At 37.5% G+C, this 20,449-nt stretch overlaps 2 protein-coding genes across 5 annotated transcripts; one reads left to right on the top strand and one right to left on the bottom strand.

Annotated features, from left to right (window-relative positions):
• Positions 1 to 267: 267 nt before the first annotated feature.
• LOC308700377 (uncharacterized protein) lies at positions 268 to 6,951 on the bottom strand. Of its 4 annotated transcripts, none has more exons than XR_014031302.1 (9): positions 6,786 to 6,871; positions 4,384 to 6,349; positions 4,222 to 4,264; positions 3,584 to 3,759; positions 3,312 to 3,401; positions 961 to 1,026; positions 779 to 850; positions 600 to 667; positions 270 to 448 (listed from the first exon to the last, which is right to left on the bottom strand). XR_014031302.1 is itself a non-coding variant. In XM_081381982.1 (9 exons), exons 2-8 carry the CDS (start codon positions 6,328 to 6,330, stop codon positions 600 to 602), a joined length of 2,445 nt encoding a protein of 814 aa, XP_081238108.1. In that variant the 5' UTR covers positions 6,331 to 6,349; positions 6,786 to 6,871; the 3' UTR covers positions 270 to 448. The 4 variants fall into 4 exon arrangements, 2 of the variants coding, with proteins under 2 accessions (XP_081238109.1, XP_081238108.1); XM_081381982.1 differs by having other exon boundaries at positions 3,584 to 3,742; XM_081381983.1 differs by lacking the exon at positions 3,312 to 3,401 and having other exon boundaries at positions 268 to 448; positions 3,584 to 3,742; positions 6,786 to 6,951.
• A 3,458-nt stretch (positions 6,952 to 10,409) lies between these two features.
• On the top strand, positions 10,410 to 15,724 carry foxo4 (forkhead box O4). Its single transcript, XM_081383022.1, has 3 exons — positions 10,410 to 11,687; positions 12,252 to 13,719; positions 14,026 to 15,724. The coding sequence occupies exons 1-2, from the start codon at positions 11,256 to 11,258 to the stop codon at positions 13,695 to 13,697; spliced, it is 1,878 nt and encodes a 625-aa protein (XP_081239148.1). The 5' UTR covers positions 10,410 to 11,255; the 3' UTR covers positions 13,698 to 13,719; positions 14,026 to 15,724.
• Positions 15,725 to 20,449: the final 4,725 nt, after the last annotated feature.

The raw sequence follows: 20,449 nt of genomic DNA, 5'->3' as shown, positions 1-20,449 counted from the left end.
TCCTTTTAAGGAAAAGTAATTTCCCCCCAGGCAGGGTCGTTTTTTTTCTTTTTTCTGACGTCAATCTTAGTAGGACTGGTTGCCATCGACGACATTCATTGTTTTGAGAGAGCGATGGTTTTTCCAGCATTTTTTAAGTCCTGCTCTGCTTATTGCTGCATTTATTTGTAATACCACAAGATGACCCAACTAATGCAATGTGTTACAGTGGAAAATGTAAAATATGACTCTTTTCACATGCCTTTAAAACAAACAATAAACCATATTGTAATATTTCAAATCATTTCATAATTTATTAGGGAAAGCCTAGAGACAATTTTAATTGGGTTACATTTTATTAACAGTGTCTCATTTTTAGAAGCACATAAACATGCATAGAACTGCATAGAAATTCCACAACTGGTAAAAGTTAAAACTTTCTTTGTCAACACTTCTCTTCTTTTCTCCTCTAAGTGTGGGAGAGAGAGAAAAGACAGAATCAGGCAGAGGTATACACAATATTGCTTATATTAATATCAGCATAATACAATCATTTGATATTTATCTGTAAAAAGAACAAAATGCCAGGAATAAATTGTGAAGAGACACAGAATACCTACTTAAATTCTCTTCATTTCCTTTACACACATCTCAAGTTTTTCCTGCAATGGTCCCCAGTTTTTACACTCTATAAAAGGCAGGTATGCAAAATATAAGACATTATCTCACAATAAATAAAGAGGGTAAAATTATTGGAGAAAAAAATATGAAACTTGTGAAAAAATAATAATAGAGATACCTGAACGCAAACCCATTAGTTCTTGGAGGACGCTCTCAAGTTTGCCTTGAAGTTGCAAACAATTAACACAGCCTGGATGGGGGGTTAAAAAGATTAGGTAGGTTTGAAAATATTAGACACTATTTGTGAATTAGAAAACTTACTACATGAGCTCTAAGATAATAACAACCACCAAAATTCACCTGATTCATGTGCTCCGTCAGCTGGATGCACAGCATCACTCTCTACTGTAGAAAGAGCAGCATGTGCTATGGATACAAACACACATGAAATACATTACAACAAAAAAGTGTTAGAATATTTCACAAACATTTACTATACAGTTTTTGTCTATTCAAGTTTTTTTTTAACAATATAAGATGGTAACAAACTATACCAACCAATATCTTATTGTCTTAACAGTGTTTGCTCACCATTCACATTTGCTCATCCATATGAACACTACCATTCAAAGGTTGGGAATGACAAAGACAATTTGTTTTTAAAAGGATTTAATATTAGCATTTAATTGATCAATCAAAACTTTATTATTAGTATTTAAAAAAAAAAAAAAAGGTTTTATCTTTACCAGCGATGCCAAAGCCGTTTTCAACAGCCATTACCCCAGTCTACTAAGAAAACACTGTCACCTACTTCTGTGCTAATTTGGTACAAGAGGACACTTTCTTCGTATACAACAAGCACAGATGAAAGTGGCTCTTAATTGGTTCTTAGGAGAAAGCAAACTTGACCAAACCAGGACAGAGAGAAGTGGACAACAGAGGACATCATAGGGTCTAGTTTGAGAAACACTCCTCTGAGGTCCTCATTTTGCAGCTTCATTAACCGGGGAATAAATCCATGTTTGAATTGGTCAAAACAGCTTGATCCTAACATCCATAAAAAGTGTCTAGTGTGATCATTTAATGAACAGTTTGAAGAACACAGAACTTAATTAAAAACAGAAATAGTCATTTGCAACATTTTATAAAATATATATTTTTTTTCTATTTTACATTCACAATTAATGCAGTGCATTATGGTGGCACGGATGCCAATGTACCATCCTATAATTGAGTTTGAACAGACCTATAAATCTCCATTTCAAAAAGAATGAAAACACTCAAAGGGAAGGCATGCACACACTACTCCTTCACATGCATGAATTAAAAAGCTTTCAACAACAAGATCCCAAATCTATTCAGTAAGGCTATTACTGCGCCCTTCACAAGTATATCAATCCGCCTGGATTACATCTGATCAAGCAGGGAAAATATCTTGCAAATAAGAAATGTCAATTTAATGACTCAATTTTCTTGCCCAGATTCCTGGCGGCTTCTATTTTCCAGTGATATATCAGGAGCTGTCCTGTTGAGATTTGTCAGTGTGGCTTAAGGCAATGGGTGGCTATTTTCCACATTTTAGACACTATAATGTTCTTGAACATTGCTTTGACACACCCAATGCTTTTTTGTTCATAATGGACCAGATTTACTAAACAGGGAAAATTAGCGTGAGCGCAATCCCATAAAACCGCAGATGGGAATGAGAAGTTCTGCACGTGATCTACTGAAGACGCGCAAATGTAAGAACACAGACGCAGCCGCGTCATTTCCATAATGACCAACGAAATCTATCAAGAGAAGCGTCTGTTTTAAGACATGCTTTTTTTGGGTGCAACTGGTAATAATGGCGCAAATACCAGTAAATTGACTATTTAAATACTCCCATAGATTTTGCATCTGAAAGGGAAACTCCAACAAATGCATATGTAATAAGGTCAGCCACAAAAATAACCCTGTCCATGATTTTACAGTGCTCATTTTTCACTGACAGTAATTTTTAACAACAAAGGAGGGTTTGCGCTGGTGTAAGCTGTTAGTAAATCTGGCCCAATATCTTAATGTCTTTTAATTTTTAAATATCACAAAATATTGTCAGTAGCTAATATGTTTCCATTCAAAGTTGTTGTTTTTTTCACAAAATTTTAATCCAGTTATCCTATCACATCCACTGCTGATGCAAAGTCACATGAGTTTTTTTTTTTTTTTGCACAATAAAGGGATTTATTCAGTAAATAATACCATACATTTCAATCATAGTTTATGCGCATGTCTTAATATCGAATAAGACATTTATCTGCCTCAATTAAGCACATATGTATAATTTATGCGCATCCTGGCGTTTCCATCCAGTTTTTTTTATGCAATGTCCCAAAATGCGTATAAAAACAGGTGGATGGAAACATTACAATAATACTAGTTTTAAGAGGGTATAATAAAAACTAAAAAAAAATCAAAAATTTACCACAGTCCCCGCCAACCACCACAAGCGAAAATTCACCAGAGACTCATAATTACATTAAATTATCACTTTAGTTGGCTTTCCAAATAAACTTCATTGGTTTAACATATTTAGTGTTTAAAAGTTGTTGTAGACCTTCTGAAAGTATTAGAGATGTACCTGTTATTCATCCAGTCTCACTAATGCACTTATTTCCTATAGTTGTTCAAAGTAAACAATCATTATAAAAAATAAGGACAAATGATCGCACCAATTCTTTTTCTCTTTGCCGAAGGCAAACCATCATTGTTCAAGTGCGTTTGGCCCACACTGGGAAGCAGTGAATTCCTCTTCCTCATACCTTTCATAGATAGAATTAGAGGAAACATGATTGGAATGACAAAGCATTACATAAAACCAGAGTCCTTCATTTACATAATCATTTAGTCTAGGTATTTACTATGTATCCATGTTGCATAAAAGTATACAATCTGAAGATACACAAAGGAAAAACTATCATGGAAAAACAATCATGAATAGTACCTTGTAATACTGTTGTTGGTTTATTACTGGGCTGAGTCAGAATGGTTTCAACAGTGGATCGTGTAGTCTGAGGCGTCTTAAGAGCCAGTCTTTTACGGGTTGGGGGCGGTAGTCCTGATGGTTTGTTTTGCGGTATACCAGAGCTTGAAGGCTTTGCAACTGCAACCACATTACAGCTTACAGAAAGCACAATTACTATATATAATACACCATAGTAATAAAAAAAGTAAAATTACAATTTCACTGTTTTCTATTTTAATATATTTTATAATGTAATTTATCCCTGTGATGCAGTGTCACATGATCTTTCAGAATACAGTATAATATGCTCAAGATTGGTGCTTAGCTGCGAATTTATCATCAATGTTAAAAACAGTTGAGCTGCTTTTGAGGGGAACTTAATATATTAAGGATTTTTTGATGAATAGAAAGTTCAAATAGAAAGTTCAGCATTTATCTGAAATCTTTTGTAACATTCTAAATCTTTTTACTGTCACTTTTAAATAATTAAATGCAAACTTGCTGAATAAAAGTATTTTAAATAAAAACAAAAACATTTGAACAGTAATATAAATTGTGCAATGTGCATGTATAAAAAAGAAAGAAAAGGAAAATGAAAATGTGTATAAGCCACTCACCAGCAGTAGAGTTACATCCAGTGACAGAAGAAACCATAGAGGTCTGTTTACCAAAAAATAAATAAATAAATCACATTTTAACCCAATTAAACCCAACAAGTCCAACATTTTTATGTATCCAAGTGACTGATTCATTGCTACATAAGTAATAGAGTTTCCTACCTTAACAGTGCTAGCTGACGCTGTGTTCTTGACAGGTGCGGTGTTCTTTCCCTTGTTCATCTGTACTGACTTCCGGTTGCCAAGCAGGGTGGTGGATGTTGTGTCGCGATATTGTGGACCCTGTGTCCCTTGGATAGTCTTTGGTTTGTCCGCTACTGAGGAGTGCATGGACGACTGTGGCCTTGGTGGAAGACTGGATTTGGGATAACTGAGCTTAGAGCAAAGTTGAGGAATCTGTCTTTTAATTGGAAGTTTTGTGGGAGGCTTGTTCTCATTTGCTGGTTCTGATGTACTGTGACTTGAAATGCAGTTCGATGTGACCTTCTGACTTGAGCTCTCAGTCGCCTGCACAGCACCAGTTCCATTGTGATTACTCACACCAACAAGCTCATCATTCGATTGGGCCTCCATACTGTGGATCACAGACAGTCTTTTTCTCATAGGTGTGGGCTTCGCATCTCTCAGTATCTCAAATCTAGGTTCTCTGCCAAAAACGATAGGTGTGGATGTAACCATGAAGCTTGTTTTCATGTCCAAACTATCATCCAAACAAAAAATACTGTTTCTGCTGATGTTTCCCATATCAGAGGAGGGAACGGACTCACTTTCAGCTAATCCAGGTCTCTCTTTTATTTTGTGATGCTCCTCTGCTTTGAGCTTAGGAGCATCATTGGGAGCATCTACAGAGCAAACAAAAGCTAAGGTGCTTATCTCAACGTTTGTTTCGCTGCTGTTAGAGACTGGTTTAGTGATTCCCACCGAGCTAGAAGCACCACTGACCAGGTCTAATTCTAAAGCTAATTCTGTGCTTGAGGGCTTAATTTCTAGAGTGGTGTCCTTCAAAACTGGAACTTCTGGCACAGGAAGATCAGTGGTTGTATTATGTTCAGTAAACATCGTCTTAGCTGGTTTTAAAATATCTGAGCTCGATTGTTCAATCTCGCTAGAGGGTAGATGAGGTGCACTGGCTATTTGCTCCACAATATCAACCATTACATTGTCTTTTAAATTAGCTTCCTCTGTGTTTTTTATATTATCATCCAAAGTAGAGTTAAGATTACCACTTGGTTTTTCTTGTGGCTGAATGTCTATGGTTACTTCAAGCTTTTCATTGAGCTGTTCTGTTGTAGTGTTTAAGGGTGCACTATTCACAGATGAACTGGTTTTAGAATGTGCACTATCTAGATTAGGAATATCCACAGTTGCATTAACCCTAGTGTCAGGACTCTCTTTAGGGTCATGTGACTGGACCAGGTCAACAGTGGTATTTCCTGACTCAGTCTTAATATTGGGGACATCAATATCCACTGTTGAATTAAGTCTAGGGTCGGACCTCTCCTTTGACTCTTGACACTCAAAAGTGCTGTTCTTCTCCCTGGTGTTGTGTAGATCAACAGTCACATTAACATCAGTGTCAGAACGTTCTTTCGAGTCTTGAGTCACATTAAAAGTGCTGTTCTTCAACACTTCACTCATAAAATCTGATTTCTCTAAAGATGTAGTGGATACCGCGGGTTCATTGCAGTGCCCATCTGCTTTATCTGCTGTTGCACTAATGTCTTTCTCATTTTGTATTGATCTAGTAGACATGCTTCCATCTGCTGACTGACAGTGTGCTACAAGAGAGCAACTAAGACCGGATCCGATGGCAGCCTCTTTACTTGGAGCTAAAACTCCCTCGTCCTTATTTTTGGTTTGATTTTCTGATGGTGTGCAACCAGGGGAATTCAACACAGTTCCGGCTTCATTTGAAAGAAACGACGGGCCGACAGTGTCATCAAGAAATCCAGACACTTGGGGAAAAGGTTCATCTGCAATTGAATAGAAACTAGAACACACATCTGGCAATTTGATAGCCTGGTAAGAAGAAATGGGTTTCTGAAGAGATGATCCACCCATTAGGTTGCCACCGGCCTGAGCAAGCCTTTGCCTTAGAAAGCTCTCCATTTCAATAGCAGGAAGGTCTCTGAAAAAAAATGTAAAAGTCTGGGAATTCTTTTGTGGCTTCTCGAAACCTACTTACTAACAATCACACATCTCACAAAGGATGACACATGAGGAAACAACTATAATATACAATGCAAAATATAGCACCAGTTTAAATTCCTTAAATACTGATCTAAATTTAAACACTAAAGTACAGCATTGAAGAAACCCAAATGTGTTTAAACATCTGATAATAGTTCAGGAAGTATAACATAACACAACAGACTAAAAATACTAGAATGAACTAAGCTTGTAACTGACAACTGCAACTGACGATTGTTTTGCTATGGAAACAATAACCCTTGAAACGGAAAATAAGTAACGAGCCTACTTTCGATAAGGAACTAACAAACTCAATACTATTTCTAAACAAACAAACATATCATAATCATTAGGAAGCATTATCTTCTTCTTACCAGGTCTCTAAACAGCCTCAGGCGGACTCTCTCTGAGTGTTAGATACTTCCGTGTCTGACGATTTGAAAACGGCGACATTCTAGTCATTGGACAAGACCCTCAGACCTTGACCAATCAGAGCGACGATCTGTGAGGCGTTTAGAAACATCACAGCGCCCCCCAGTGCTGGCAGTTATATAGAACAAAGACCTCAGTTCTTTCTTAGTAATATACATTTGCATTAACATAGATATAAATACGCACACACCTATTTGTTGTTTCATTGTGCTCTAAAACAATTGCCTACACACTTGTCAACCTTCGATAGGCTATATTAAGTGAAATATTCATTTATAACAACAGATAGGTTGTCAGTGAAATCGCGCATATAGACAATGTAAATTTATAAACTTTGTTATGATTGATTGCATACATTATAGGTTGTTAAAAAAAAGAAATATGCCTACTTTTCAGTATTAACATCATAGAAATGGTTTACTCTTTTCTTATTAACTTTCGTTTCCGTAAAATCTGTTGAAGGGTAAAATTCCATATTAGCCTACATTAAATTTCGTATTTCATTTAAAATTCCATATTACATTTAAATTATCCATATTACATTTAAATGATACATAGGCTATACTTTTACTGACATATGTAATGTGCTTACATCAGTAAGAATTATATGTGACAAATTCATTATTGTTATTTTTATTTTTAGAACATGTCCATGAAAACATTAAATGCCGGACATCAAAAAAGGTAGGGGGAGAGACCAGGGCATGGTTGTAACACATTTTGTTACAGCATCTGTAACTCAGTGAATTCTTGAACTAGATTGCTCAAACTTTTATATTAAGTATATTTGTTTACTACAAAAGACGCCAATTCAATCCTCTACAAAAATATCACAGCCCTTATGAGTTGATGTCATATACATTTTATGCCTATGTTACAATCTAGCCCACTGCTGGGGTAAGTTGTAACAATTAAACAAAAGATGCAAAACCAGAGGCCACATTATGCAAAGCTTCAAAAACAGTAAACGATCCAAAAGAACAACACAAAACAGTGTCTCTCTTTCTGTGACTGACCATATCAAATCCTGTTAGCCAGGTGTGTGTAATTAGTCTACTCGAAAACTCCCTTAACAGTGTAATGAACACTCAACTCAGTGTACCTAAAAACATGTAAGTCTAACAAAAAAAAAAAACAGTGTAAATGTGTGTGAGAGGTTGTGTGTCTATAACAATGGTGAAAGTTTTTAAGAGTGTAGGCTCGGTGAGCCCATGCTGCTTGGCACAAATTACCCTCCCATTGACTTTGAGTTGCCATGACTCCATACAAGTTAAAAATGCATTACATTTTGCTTGAGAAACTACACTTTGATGTAATTTAAGTTATATTATTGTATCTGCAAATGTTTAAGCGTTTAACGTTTTCTTTATTAAATCTGCATTTGACAAACTTGACAGCCATTATATGGGATCTGGGATGAATAAATAATGAAATGATCATAGGACGCTCAGGCCTATCAAATTCATTAAAGCATTGAATGTAAAAAAAAAAAGCCCTGTTGTAAAAAGTCAAAAATTCTGTATTAAATCATTTCACTTTGACTATTGAATGTTTATGTGACAAGGCAAGTTAGGTCACATGGACCATATAGTGTCAGAGATTGTCTGATTATTGGTAGTGTCGATGTAGTGATTTACACTCCTAGTAAAATTATCTTTTTTCCAACCACAAAACTAAGAATTATTTTAACAATTATTTCACTTTTATTTGTCAATCTTCAGTACAGGTTTTCAGTATGAATTATGAAACCATAAAAAAGGAAAAAAATATCTTATTGTTTATTTTCAATTTAAAAGGGTCAACTTAACTTTTTATTGCATACATATCTAATTGATAATGAGTACTAGTGGGGACCGTGGGGTGTCAACTACTGATAAAAAAAAAAAAAAAAAAAAAAAAAAAACATTAATAAAAAGTGGTGTTATAATGTGTTTCTGGTCAAAAAGACTGTTCAATTAAAATGTTTTCAAAATAAATTAATGACTTAATCACAGATCTAATACTGGTTTTCACCAGGAAGAGTTGCATCATGCTGTGTCCATACGGTCCATACTGCGCACAGCAATTCTGGGAAAAGGGGTAATGCCTTTGAAGGTCCTGTGGGTATTGTAGTTCTCATGGTAGATCCGTGACCAGACAGACAAACACATGCATTAAAAAACTTACGAGCAACAGCTGACCTAGAATGAACAACAACACAGTGACACAAGTGAAAGTCTGTTTTAAAATGAGTACATTCAGTGGAGGTTACATTACACCACTGAGGGGGCTCTTCAAAATGTAAATGTATTACATATAAACTTGAATTTAATTTCAAAAAGTACGTAAGAAACCTATAGCCACGGGGCGATTTCCAATAATGGCGCGTCTTAACGATAACGACATTGTGGCGTAAACATCTAACATAAAAATAGCTTCCATCCAATTGATCTTAATTAAAAAATGAGATTGCCATTTCAACGGGAACCATTTGGACAGCATGAGGTAAGGGGATTCCATTGCATTCCATTGGAAATATATTAGGGGATTAGGCTCTTCACCCGCTTCATAACAACACAGAGATTCTTAAATGACAAAACCATTTAGCCACAGACACAGTCAGGACTCCCTCTCACACGCACACACATATTTAGAAACTATTACATAACATTTTGCGTGCTCAGTCTTTCTTCGGGATCCCGGTTCTCTCTGGTTGTGTATTTACGGACACGGTACACGACTCATCACATGACTGACTTCAATTCCCATCAATCCCTTCGACGCATGCGCACGACGCGTTGTCTGGCAGTGGTAAACAGACGTCAGAAGGGAGTCTTCGCCTCGAGTCAAAACAAAACAAAACAAGTAAGATCTACGAGGAATGGCAGTTTGTCTATCTCCATTAACAGCAGAAGAGAAATGATTTCGCATTGATTTCAAGAGACGACCAAGTTATTGAAAAGAAGCAGGTTTCTTCGACTTTTACCGGAGGGATTTTAACTCATAAAAACTGGAGTTGGCTAACTAGTTACTCTCTCTGTAGTAAAACTACGCTTTCGAGTTTTCTCTCAGAGGCCGAGGTGCCGGTGATTGCCTAGAAGCGGACGGGCTACAACTTTTTGTCTTTTCGAAGAACACATCGACTGTAGTGTGATTTGCGAAGGCTTCAACGGGACGGACACGTTCGGCTTAGCTGTGCCCGCGCAAGCATCGTGTGTAGCTGCGTCTCGAGGAACATGGCAGATGGTGACACGCGCCAGCAGCACACAGCGTGGAGGACCGTGCAAACTTGAACGACAGTAACAGAGATTGTTTATTGTACGGTAAAAAAAAAAAAAACATAAAACAACCCGTAATGATCGAGCACTCCTGTAAGATGTTATCTTGGTGTTTTTTTAAATGTAACATTTTGATCGTGATTAATTAAGTTAAAGAGCCTTTTCCCCCGTAGTGCTTCTTTTGGCGATTAAACATTCTTGCTCAACGCATTTGAGTTAGGATGTACTTTAAGCCTTGGATTTATTTGCTTTAACTTAATAATGGATCCCAATTAAAAAATAAAATGGCTTTGTTGACTTTGACAGGCAGCTCTGACAAGTAATTTACATTAACTTGAGTTCGTTTACAAGTACAGTATTCCTACATTGTACAGAAATACAATACTCAGTTTACTAGAGGGGTTGTTGTAAAACCCGTATTAAGGTGGTTTATCGCTTTTTGTAGAGTTCCTCAATTTGTCTGCTGTTTTTTTTTTCTTGTTCAAGTCTAATTGCGAAAACCAATCAACCATTCGCTGCTATTATAGGAACCAGTTGCAGGTTGATATTTTAGCAATTACGGCGCATGTTATGATTGGTTTTGCTATTTCACTTATTTAACTGCTTCGGCAATAATTTTTATCTGTAAAAAGGTGTTTATTTTTCCATGAAAAGTTCATAGATTATCCCGGCACTCCAGGGCGTCCTCTTTCCTGAGGTTTATTTCAGTAGTTGCTCTTGACAATCCAGCTGTTTTGATGTGTAGTGAATTTCCTTTGTTCTTTCTACATAAACAAAGAGACCCCCATTCTGTCCTCGTTTGCTCTATGTAAATCAGATGGTTTATGGTAGTTACTATTAAGGAGATTATTTGCCCCCTTTAATCTCCAATCTGAGGATTAACTGACGCTATATTGGTGTGTTCAGATTATTACGAATGTGCTGTTACCATAGGCAGTCACGGTTAAATTTAGTCTGGATTCTGTAGTATCAAGTATCAAGCAAAAAAAAAAAAAAACAATTCTAATCAAGATTATTTTACTTATTTAGTTATAAATAGTCATACTCTTACTTTCATCGCCCAGTTGGTGTATTTGGTGTTTTTAAAAGCATCGCCCCAAAACTATTTCACTTAAATCAAGCCTTCGTCTGAAATTATCTGGATTGTATCGCACAATGGAGGAAGAAAACGTACCCCCGATTGACCCAGATTTTGAGCCGCAGAGCAGACCGAGGTCATGTACATGGCCATTGCCTAGACCCGACATCTCATCTGTCAAAGCCGGGGGGGCAGACGGCTCAGAGTCCGCTGCTGGAACTCCGCCCGCGGAGGAAGATAAACACGAGCCTCAGCCAATCATATCCGAACCTGAGAAAGTCGCGCTCTCTGAGGGCGGGGTCGTCGCTGGAGTGGGCGGGGCCACGCCTCGAAAAGGCACTTCCCGGCGTAATGCTTGGGGTAATCAGTCCTACGCAGATCTGATCAGCCAGGCGATTGAAAACTCGCCAGAAAAACGACTTACTCTGGCGCAGATCTACGATTGGATGGTGAAAACGGTGCCATATTTTAAGGACAAAGGAGACAGTAACAGTTCTGCTGGGTGGAAGGTATGTAGAAGAAAGTATTCATTGATTATTTTGAGTAATAATAATCAGGGTTTGAAATGAACCTTTTCACTCACCAACCTAATTAGCAACACACATTTTAAGTTACTGGCCAAAACAAAAATATAAATCACATTTTCAAAAATCAAAACTTGTATTGAAATATCATATTGAAATCTATTTATTATAGCATTGAAGCCTCTCCTCCACTGACTAAAAAAAGTTAATGATCATTAAAATCATGCCCCAAAATATCGTCATGATGACAAAAATTATACCCAAGCAATATTACTTCATAATGTTAAAATGTTCATAATTCACAGTAAAGTCGTGGATGTGCAGTATTTTACTACTGACAGCTAGGGACGGGAGTGAGACTTTAAGTGTGATAGAATGCAATCAAAACGCTCTGAATTGGCTAGTGAGTTCATAGCGTTACCTGCCACGGTTGATTGGTGGGATTTAATTTCAAACCCTGATGATCTTAACCTTGTTATGCAGTAACATTGTTTCTATTTCATGTTCTTAAAATTTGAGATTTGATTTTTTTTTTTTTGTCCTATTTAGAACTCCATTCGCCACAATTTATCACTCCACAACAAGTTCCTGCGAGTCCACAATGAGTCCACGGGAAAGAGCTCTTGGTGGATGCTCAACCCTGAGGGTGGCAAGACTGGCAAAGCCCCACGCCGCCGCGCCGCCTCCATGGACAACAGCAGCAAACTGCTTAAAAGTCGTATGCGAGCAAAGCAGACTAAAAAGCAAGCTGGAGCAACTGGGATTGGAGGCTCTGGAGCTGCCCTGCAGGGTGAGGGTGCTTCCGGCGCCAGCGGTGCGGACAGTCCCGGGACTCCGGGTCAGTTTGGAAAGTGGGGGGTGAACAGCAGCAGCCCTTCCTCTCGTGGCAACCTGGATGACCCCGACATGTGGACGAGTTTCAGGCCACGTACAAGCTCCAATGCCAGCACCCTGAGCGGTAGGCTTTCTCCCATTGCCACGGGGCAGGAGGACGAGGATGACCTACCTGAGGACGGCCTTCTTGGTGGCTATTCTACAGGGAATCTTCCCCCAACACTAGCTGAGACCCTCATGGAAGAACTGGATTTGATTGACGGGCTCACTTTAATGACGGGTTCGCAAGGGGGTGCGAGCCCAAGCACGGCTCCCCCTGCCCCGCCTCAACCTCTACCCTCTGCATCCACTCTGCTGCCTCGGGGGTCCAGCTTTCCCACATTTAGGCAGCTGCAACCAACAAAGGCTTTGCAGGGATCCACTCCATCAGGTCCACAGAGCTCGGTTCAACCCACCGCCAGATCCAGCACAAGCCCTTCCAGCTTTGGAAACTCCCTCTTCAGCCCTCTGCCTGGTCCTGGTCACAGTGGTTTCAGTGCTCGCGTGCCCTCCAGCCTCGAAGCTCTCCTGACCTCTGATTCGCCCCCACCAAGCGACGTCATGATGACCCAGATGGATCCTCTCATGCCTAGCCAAGGAGGTGGTGGCCTTTTGGGGCTTGCAGGATCTATTTCCAGCAGCCAAGCCAAAGCAGGTCAGATGATGTTGAGCAAAGGCATTGACACAAGCACGGTGGGGCAGATGAGCCTTCAACCTCAATCCCAACTCCAGCACTCACAGATGGGCTTTGGAATGATGCACTCACCAATGAACCAGGAACCGCCTCAGCTCGCAACCATAAAGAACCAGCATCATGTGCCAGGTGCTGGGCTTCTGCAGCATGGAGCTGTCCCGACACCTGGTGGGAACGGAGGCCTGCAAGGTCTAGGCCAATTTGCTTCAGCACCCTGCTTCATGCCCTCCCAGGACCGTCTACCTACAGACTTGGATATTGAGATGTTCACTGAAAACCTGGACTGTGATGTGGAATATATTATCAACAGTGATCTAATGGATGGAGACTTGGTTGACTTCAACTTTGACCCCATCATACAGGGTGGGCAGGGCTATTCTGGGCCAGCGACCACACAGAGCTCCTCCCATAACTGGGTGCCCAGCTAACTCCATTTTAAGATGAGAACAGGTAATGTATCAGAATTTTATTTTGCTTTAAGGGATGGCCAAACCTGTATGACTTTTTCTTCAGAACACAAAAGAAGACATTTTATATATTTATATAAATAAATATCTTGCAATGAATGTCAGTTGGGTCAAATGCTGTTTTGGCCCCATTGACATTAATGTAACAAAAATGGTTGAAACATCCTTCAGATATCTTCTTTTGAGTTCTGTTTTTGAGTGTATGGTTTTGCATTATTTATATAAAGGTGCTCCTCTTTGTCTCCTAATATGTTAATGTTTTTTCTATGTATTTTTGATGTTTTTACAGGTTTATCCCTCATCCTTAAAACAACTTCGAAAACAGATGTGGCACATTGCCACAAAAAATATTCTCAAATTTTTGCCTCTGCATTTGCCATTGTACCTCAAATACATAAACTGCTTTGGTTAAGGACAACACACACTTAGCCAAGAAGTCTTTGTCAGAATTTTCAATTAGATGACAAAATCAAACCTCATACATGTCAAGTGCCAATGTCAACTGAAGAGTGTGCTGTTGGACACAGAGAACATGGTCTTGAAACACATAGTTTTATCACTTTTCTTACATGTGGAACTTTTTTTTTTTTGAAAGGTGCTGTTTTTTGGCCAATCTTGGACTAAAGAAGCACAACTAATAAACAGCTAATCATGTTTATTGCATTAAGGCCTATGATGTGTAGTATAAGTTGGAGATGGTACTACTCTTTGATCTTCTTCACACTGATAATGGAAGTCATTCAGCCAGGAGGATCAAACTCTGCAGCTTTTCTTGATGTGAACTCTTGCTCGTTGAACAGCAGTGGAGAAGTCTGAGCAGCCGCGATTCTGCATTGATGGAGTGACTTGCTGTTGCTCTCAGCCCCCCTTTGAGGATGAAAACAACATGGCACCACAGGAATGTTAAGTTGAGAACAACATTAAGTGGCGATGGTCGCAACAACCCCTGAACACAGAGCAGCTGAACTTTTACGCTCTCTCAACGATATGATGCATTCTTGTGCATCAAAGGGCTGAAACGTTGCTGAAAGTTTCAAGGTGTTCATTGTGGTTCAATGTGCAATTAGCTTGACTTTTATGACCTCTTCTCTCAAGGGTTTTTTCCTGTGATGTGTTGAAGAGGCTGATAACTGAATGATGATTTAACTGTCTGCTCTTAAGTGTTTGTTAGTGATAACAACAGTATGAAGAAATGTGATTTTTTTTTTCCACAGGGCATTTTGATGCATTTTTAATCCTGCCAACAGATTAAATGGTATAGTGTTATTGTTGGAAACTCGGTGCCCTTTTGCAGAATGCAATATCTGAAGATTTTTTTGTGTGTGCTGGAGGGTGTGTGTGTACATTTGTGTGCATGCAAATATGTTTAATGCTCCCGAAACTTGATTCCAACACACTGACAACAGAATTTAAAGTTATGGTGAATCATTTCAATAAGGCACAAAAGAAAGTTTGTTTTCTGAGTTATATGCGAGTTTGAAGCGAATCTTGAAGAAACATGGCTACGATAATGAGATGTTATGGTTCCTCTGGCATGTTTGACTTTGTCAACAGAGGCACAGAAGAAAAAACTATTTTCTCATTGATCAGTTTTTCATAAACCGCACTACTCATATTTTGTTTAAAAAAAGTCATTAAAGAACAAAAACAGTCGGATATAACGACTATAATTCTAATTTAGATTGGAGAGTTATCCTTAACAGACTAATAAAAAAAAAACAAGCTGTTAATTAGCTTTTTTAACGGTCATTTTCTATGTAATCTTTTATTTTTGTAAAAGATGAGATGCATGTAGATTTTATACAATAACCAAAGGAACACTAAGGACTGCATGTTGGATGGATGGACAAATTGCAGTGCGAATAAGCTTTACAAAACCTTTCCGAAAAATCAACATGTAAACTAAATCTTAATTTGATTGGTTGCATGATTACGTTTATCAGAATACAATGCTCCAAAAGTTGAAATATGCTATAATTGTTTGTGCTAAAAAAAAAAAAAGAAAAAGAAAAAAGCTCATGAACTTTCTAGGCAATGAATATCATCTCAAAATGCTAGACTGGTCCAACCGAAAAGGATTAATCCAATGTTTCACTCTCAGGGTTATGAAAAATAATAATTAAAACAACTTCTGTAAGGAAGTAATGAGATAATCATACTATGACTTCAATGCTCACGGCTTTGTCTAAAAAACGAGTCGTTTATGCAAGCCAACGTCACAGATATTTTACCATTGGAGAAATATATCTAATGTCGCAGTTTATAATGAGAGATTTAATGTATGCTTTTTTTTAGAGTTTCTACAAAAACTTGTAAACTGCCAGTGAACACTATAGCATGTCGCTTCAGAGCAAACCATACAGTTTTAATGCCCTTTTCTTTTCAACTTTTACCTTTTCTGTAATAGAAGGGTTAACTTTTATTTTATAATTGTCTCAGATGGTTTTTACTCTATTAGTTTAAAACCAGCAGTCTGAAGGTTGATTCGTTTTAGGGGTGTATGAATTGGCTTCAGTTTGAGAGCTTGACATTAGTTACTCTTATGACATCAATGTAATGGTCTGAGTACATTAGATTAACTTAAAATGCTCTCTCTCCTTACAAAGGAATAATTTTGATCCTATTCATTGGTGCTAGATATTAAATGACTATTAAAGAGGGCCATATTTTATTGGTGCATATGTAGATATCAGGGCCTTTAATAATTTTATGCAACACATATTGAATACAATTTCTTAATGTAGAACATAGTATGATAAATGTACCTTTGTTTTAATTCCCAAACTCTCAGTTTTTCTCTTCATTATAAAAGAAGCTGTGAATGGGAAGGGAGGGACTTTGCCATCTCACCACATGTTGTGAATGGTGTCAGCGTGGTGTAACGTTTGATACAGCAACTGATGATTTCCAATCAACCGTTTACATTGATGTTCTTGTCTTTTGGGGCATCTTTTCTCATGTTTTTATGTTTGTACGTGTAATGCAGAACCGTTATGTGGTTGTTATACCTGCATGGTACATCTTCCAGAAAGCTTTAGGCTGACAGTCACCTTTGGCATTTTCTTTTGTCATTTAAATGTGTTGATATAAGTTGAAATTTTATGATTAACACCCTTGCTTAGTTTCATTTCTCAAAAAGTACAAATATTGTATGTGCCCCATCAGACAGATGTCACAGGGCTGCTGCATGAAATGCAGGAATTCCACACCTTCACTCTTTCCAAATCAAAATCTCTCTTTCCTTGTTTGATATTATCATTTTTTCCCTTTAGTATTCATTCTTTTAGTTCCTTTAAATTTTCCAAGAGTTTGCTAAGTATCCCAGTTGATAACACAGGACATTAGTTTATGGTCTGGGTTGGGTTTTTTCCTCCGTTTTTGTTTTGGGTTATGGCGGGATGTAAGACTGACGAGTTGTGCATAGCCAATATACTGTATATGTACTTGATTGCTTATTTTGTTTTTTTTTGTCCCCCCATATTTTGTTAGTCAGAGGCCATTAAAAGCAATAGAAAAAAACCTAATCTGTTTAACGGAGACTGTTTTGTTGTGGTCATTCTGTCATTGGTCCATTCATTTGACATTAGCACACATGCAGGGCATTCATTAAATCCAGACTAATTAAGCAGTAGTAAAACATGATTCACATTACAGCAGTTTGATAAACCATTCATATTAAACATGAAATTAAACATATTAAATCTGAATGACCTGGCTGGCATGATGGTCGCACAGAAACTTGAGCTGATAATGCATATTCCATGTTTAGTCAAATTTAAAGTCAATCGACAGTGTGGCATAATGTGAATTCATTTGTTTGAAAATTAATTTCTAGGCTACTTGTTCCTCCTTTGGCTAAAACCTTGAGACCCGCCAAGAACGATAACTACAACGTTTTAATAATCATTCTAATTTTATCAGAAAATTTAAATCCTGTCACACCCTCAAGGTGTACCAAACCTGTATGAGTTTTTTTATTTTTTTGAACACAAAAGAAGATATTTTGAAGAGTATTTGTAACCAGACAGTTGACCATATAGCCATTGTCTTCCATAGGAAAAAATGACTATGTAAGTCAATGGCTGCAGTTAACTGTCTGGTTATCTTCTTTTTAGTTCAACAGAAGAAACTCATACAGGTTTGGAACAACATAATTTTCATTTTTGGGTGAACTATCCCTTTAAGAGTTAAACCACTCACTGTTTCCATAGTGTAGCCACAAGACGTAAACAATATGCATGTCAACATGATTTAAAAAAATTAAATAAAAATAAAAATAATAATCAGATTTAGCCTTTTCCGCGTAAAGAAGGTAAACGGTAAAGGTAGAAGGTAAATATAAACAACTGTCACCACCATGACATTGACAATGCTATACACCACGGTTCTTCAAAATTGGCCTAGGAGGTCCACTGTCCCCCAGAGTTGAGCTCCAGCCTTTATTAATATCACCTGTCTGTAATTTTTCTAATAATCCTAAGACCTTGATTAGCTAGTTCTGCTGAGTTTGATCAGGGTTGGAACTAAACTCAATGCCAGGGGATATTTAAAAGAACCCGTAGTAAACTACGAACAGCTTTACAGATCAAACAATACAAAGCATTTTAAAGTAAGAGTTAATGTTAGTGATTTTATAACATTAGTTATAAACATTACTTTATGATTCCTTAGATAAATTTGAGATATTGTATAACAACAGACTACATACAGACCACATACTACAACAGATGGCTACAACAGACCACATACCAATTTCAGTTATGTTAAATGTTGAAAGTCTACCTGAGATGACTAACTGTGAAAATTAGACTTGGCAAGACTTACAGCAAATGATCTTTTGGGATATAACCTATTGACAGAAGAGGTTGAGCAATGTAGAAGTGCCAACTGAGACAATTGTGTGTAATAATGCTGATTGTAAGAATCCTAAGCATATGATCTATGTGTGATGTATGATGAAATAGTGGACTAGTAGACCTTTCTGTCAAAAAAGGGTTAAAAATTATAATTTTAGGGCTGGATGGAATGAATATGATTCTGAACTGCATTTGCGGGCTGAGAAGAATTTACAAACTGGGTTTTAACGGGTAAAGCTATGTATGGCCCAGAATGTGAGGAAAAGAAATTGGCAAATGCTAAATTTAAATATGCTGTATGGTATATAAAAAGGAACGAGCTGTCCATGAGAGCAAACTCAATGGCCAAGAATTTTCAGCAAAATAATGTCTATGAATTTTGGAAAGAAGTTAAGGCTATCAATAATAGTAAAATACCACTCCCAACTAGTATTGATGGGGTTGTTGGGGCTGAGAATATTGTTAAATTGTGGAGAAAATATTATGGAGATATTTTTAATTGTGTTGAGAGGAAGGAATTTAAAGTTGGTCATGTGTCGAACGATGAAGGTATGAGTATTGCACCTGAGTGATGAGGTCAAGTACGCAATTGAGAAACTGGCTGAGAATAAAGCATGTGCTCCAGATCGAATAACAGCTGAACATTTGAAGCACGCTAGTTCAAGGATCACAGTGTTACTTGCTGTGTGTTTTAAAGGATTTTTAATCCATGGTGTGTTACCTGATTCCATAACAGTTTTACTAGTGCCAGTAATTAAAGATAAAACAGGTAAAATAACTGGGACAGAAAACTATAGGCCAATTGCATTGGCAAGTGTGATCTCTAAAGTATTTGAAGTAGTTAAAAGAAGTAGTTAGTAGCCTAAAGTATAATGTACATAATTCCACAGTTTTTGTGTGTTTTTTAGATGCATCTAAGGCGTTTGATCGAATTAATCATACTGAGTTATTTATAAAATTGCAAGAAAGAGGGGTTTCGCCATATTTGAGAAGAAGCTTACATTTTTGCTGTATACATTAAACCTTAAAAGTTCAATGGGGTAAGAACGTATCGGAACCGTTTTATATGACGAATAGGGTTCGGCAAGAGGGGATATTGTCACCTCTTCTTTTTAAAGGAGAACTCCGGTCAATTTTAACATTGAGCTCATTTTTTGTCAATTTGGAGTGCTGTCAATACAGAGAACAACGACAAAAATCGGTGTTGCCTACACCGAGTTATTCTATTTTTAAAATTTGCACCCTGTTGACTTCAATGGGGCAAGTACTAAACCTGCTTTTAGCCTCTTAACATCCTTGATGTGTCATTACAAGTGCACAGAAAATGTGAGTGATTCCTTCAGAGTGAACACGAGTGAATCTGACTGCAGTAGATGTGATAAAAATGATGTTATTTGAGACAGCGCAAATACCCGTGTTTACATCCTGTTTTAGGTTGAAGTCCAAAGTAGTCGATTGCCGAGTTCACGCGCGTGATCATCATAGGTAACTAAACCTGTACATGGATGGTCTTTCTGTAGAGTTAAATAATTGCAAGACTGGATGTGTAATAGGTTATAGTCTCATTAACCATTTGATGTATGCTGATGATTTATTTATTATGTCTCCTTATAGTGCAGGATTACAACAGCTGATTCGAGTAGCCTGTTCAAGTTATGGTGTGCAGCATGATATTAAATTTAATGTTAAAAAGAGTGTGATCATGATTGTTAAAACCAAAGAGGACCTTAAGCTAAATTTTCCTTCTTTTTATATAGATGACCAAGTTTTAAATGTGGTAAATAAAGTAAAATACTTGGGTCACATCATTAGAAATGATTTAAATGATGACGATGATGTAAGTTGTATGGGCAAGCT

The sequence above is a fragment of the Scardinius erythrophthalmus genome (assembly GCF_964197995.2).
Source record: "Scardinius erythrophthalmus genome assembly, chromosome: 13".
NCBI lineage: Eukaryota > Metazoa > Chordata > Actinopteri > Cypriniformes > Leuciscidae > Scardinius > Scardinius erythrophthalmus.
This window is presented reverse-complemented; position numbering and strand designations above follow the sequence as displayed.

Bases quoted from the DNA above. Each gene is read 5' to 3' on its own strand.
- LOC308700377 (XM_081381982.1), bottom strand. From the start codon at position 6,330: ATGGAGAGCTTTCTAAGGCAAAGGCTTGCTCAGGCCGGTGGCAACCTA. The intron at 4,265-4,383 runs GTAGGAAACTCT...TTTGGTAAACAG, and splicing joins CGTCAGCTAGCACTGTTAAG to ACCTCTATGGTTTCTTCTGT. The intron at 3,402-3,583 runs GTACTATTCATG...TATCTATGAAAG, and splicing joins ACCAACAACAGTATTACAAG to GTATGAGGAAGAGGAATTCA.
- foxo4 (XM_081383022.1), top strand. From the start codon at position 11,256: ATGGAGGAAGAAAACGTACCCCCGATTGACCCAGATTTTGAGCCGCAG. The intron at 11,688-12,251 runs GTATGTAGAAGA...TGTCCTATTTAG, and splicing joins ACAGTTCTGCTGGGTGGAAG to AACTCCATTCGCCACAATTT.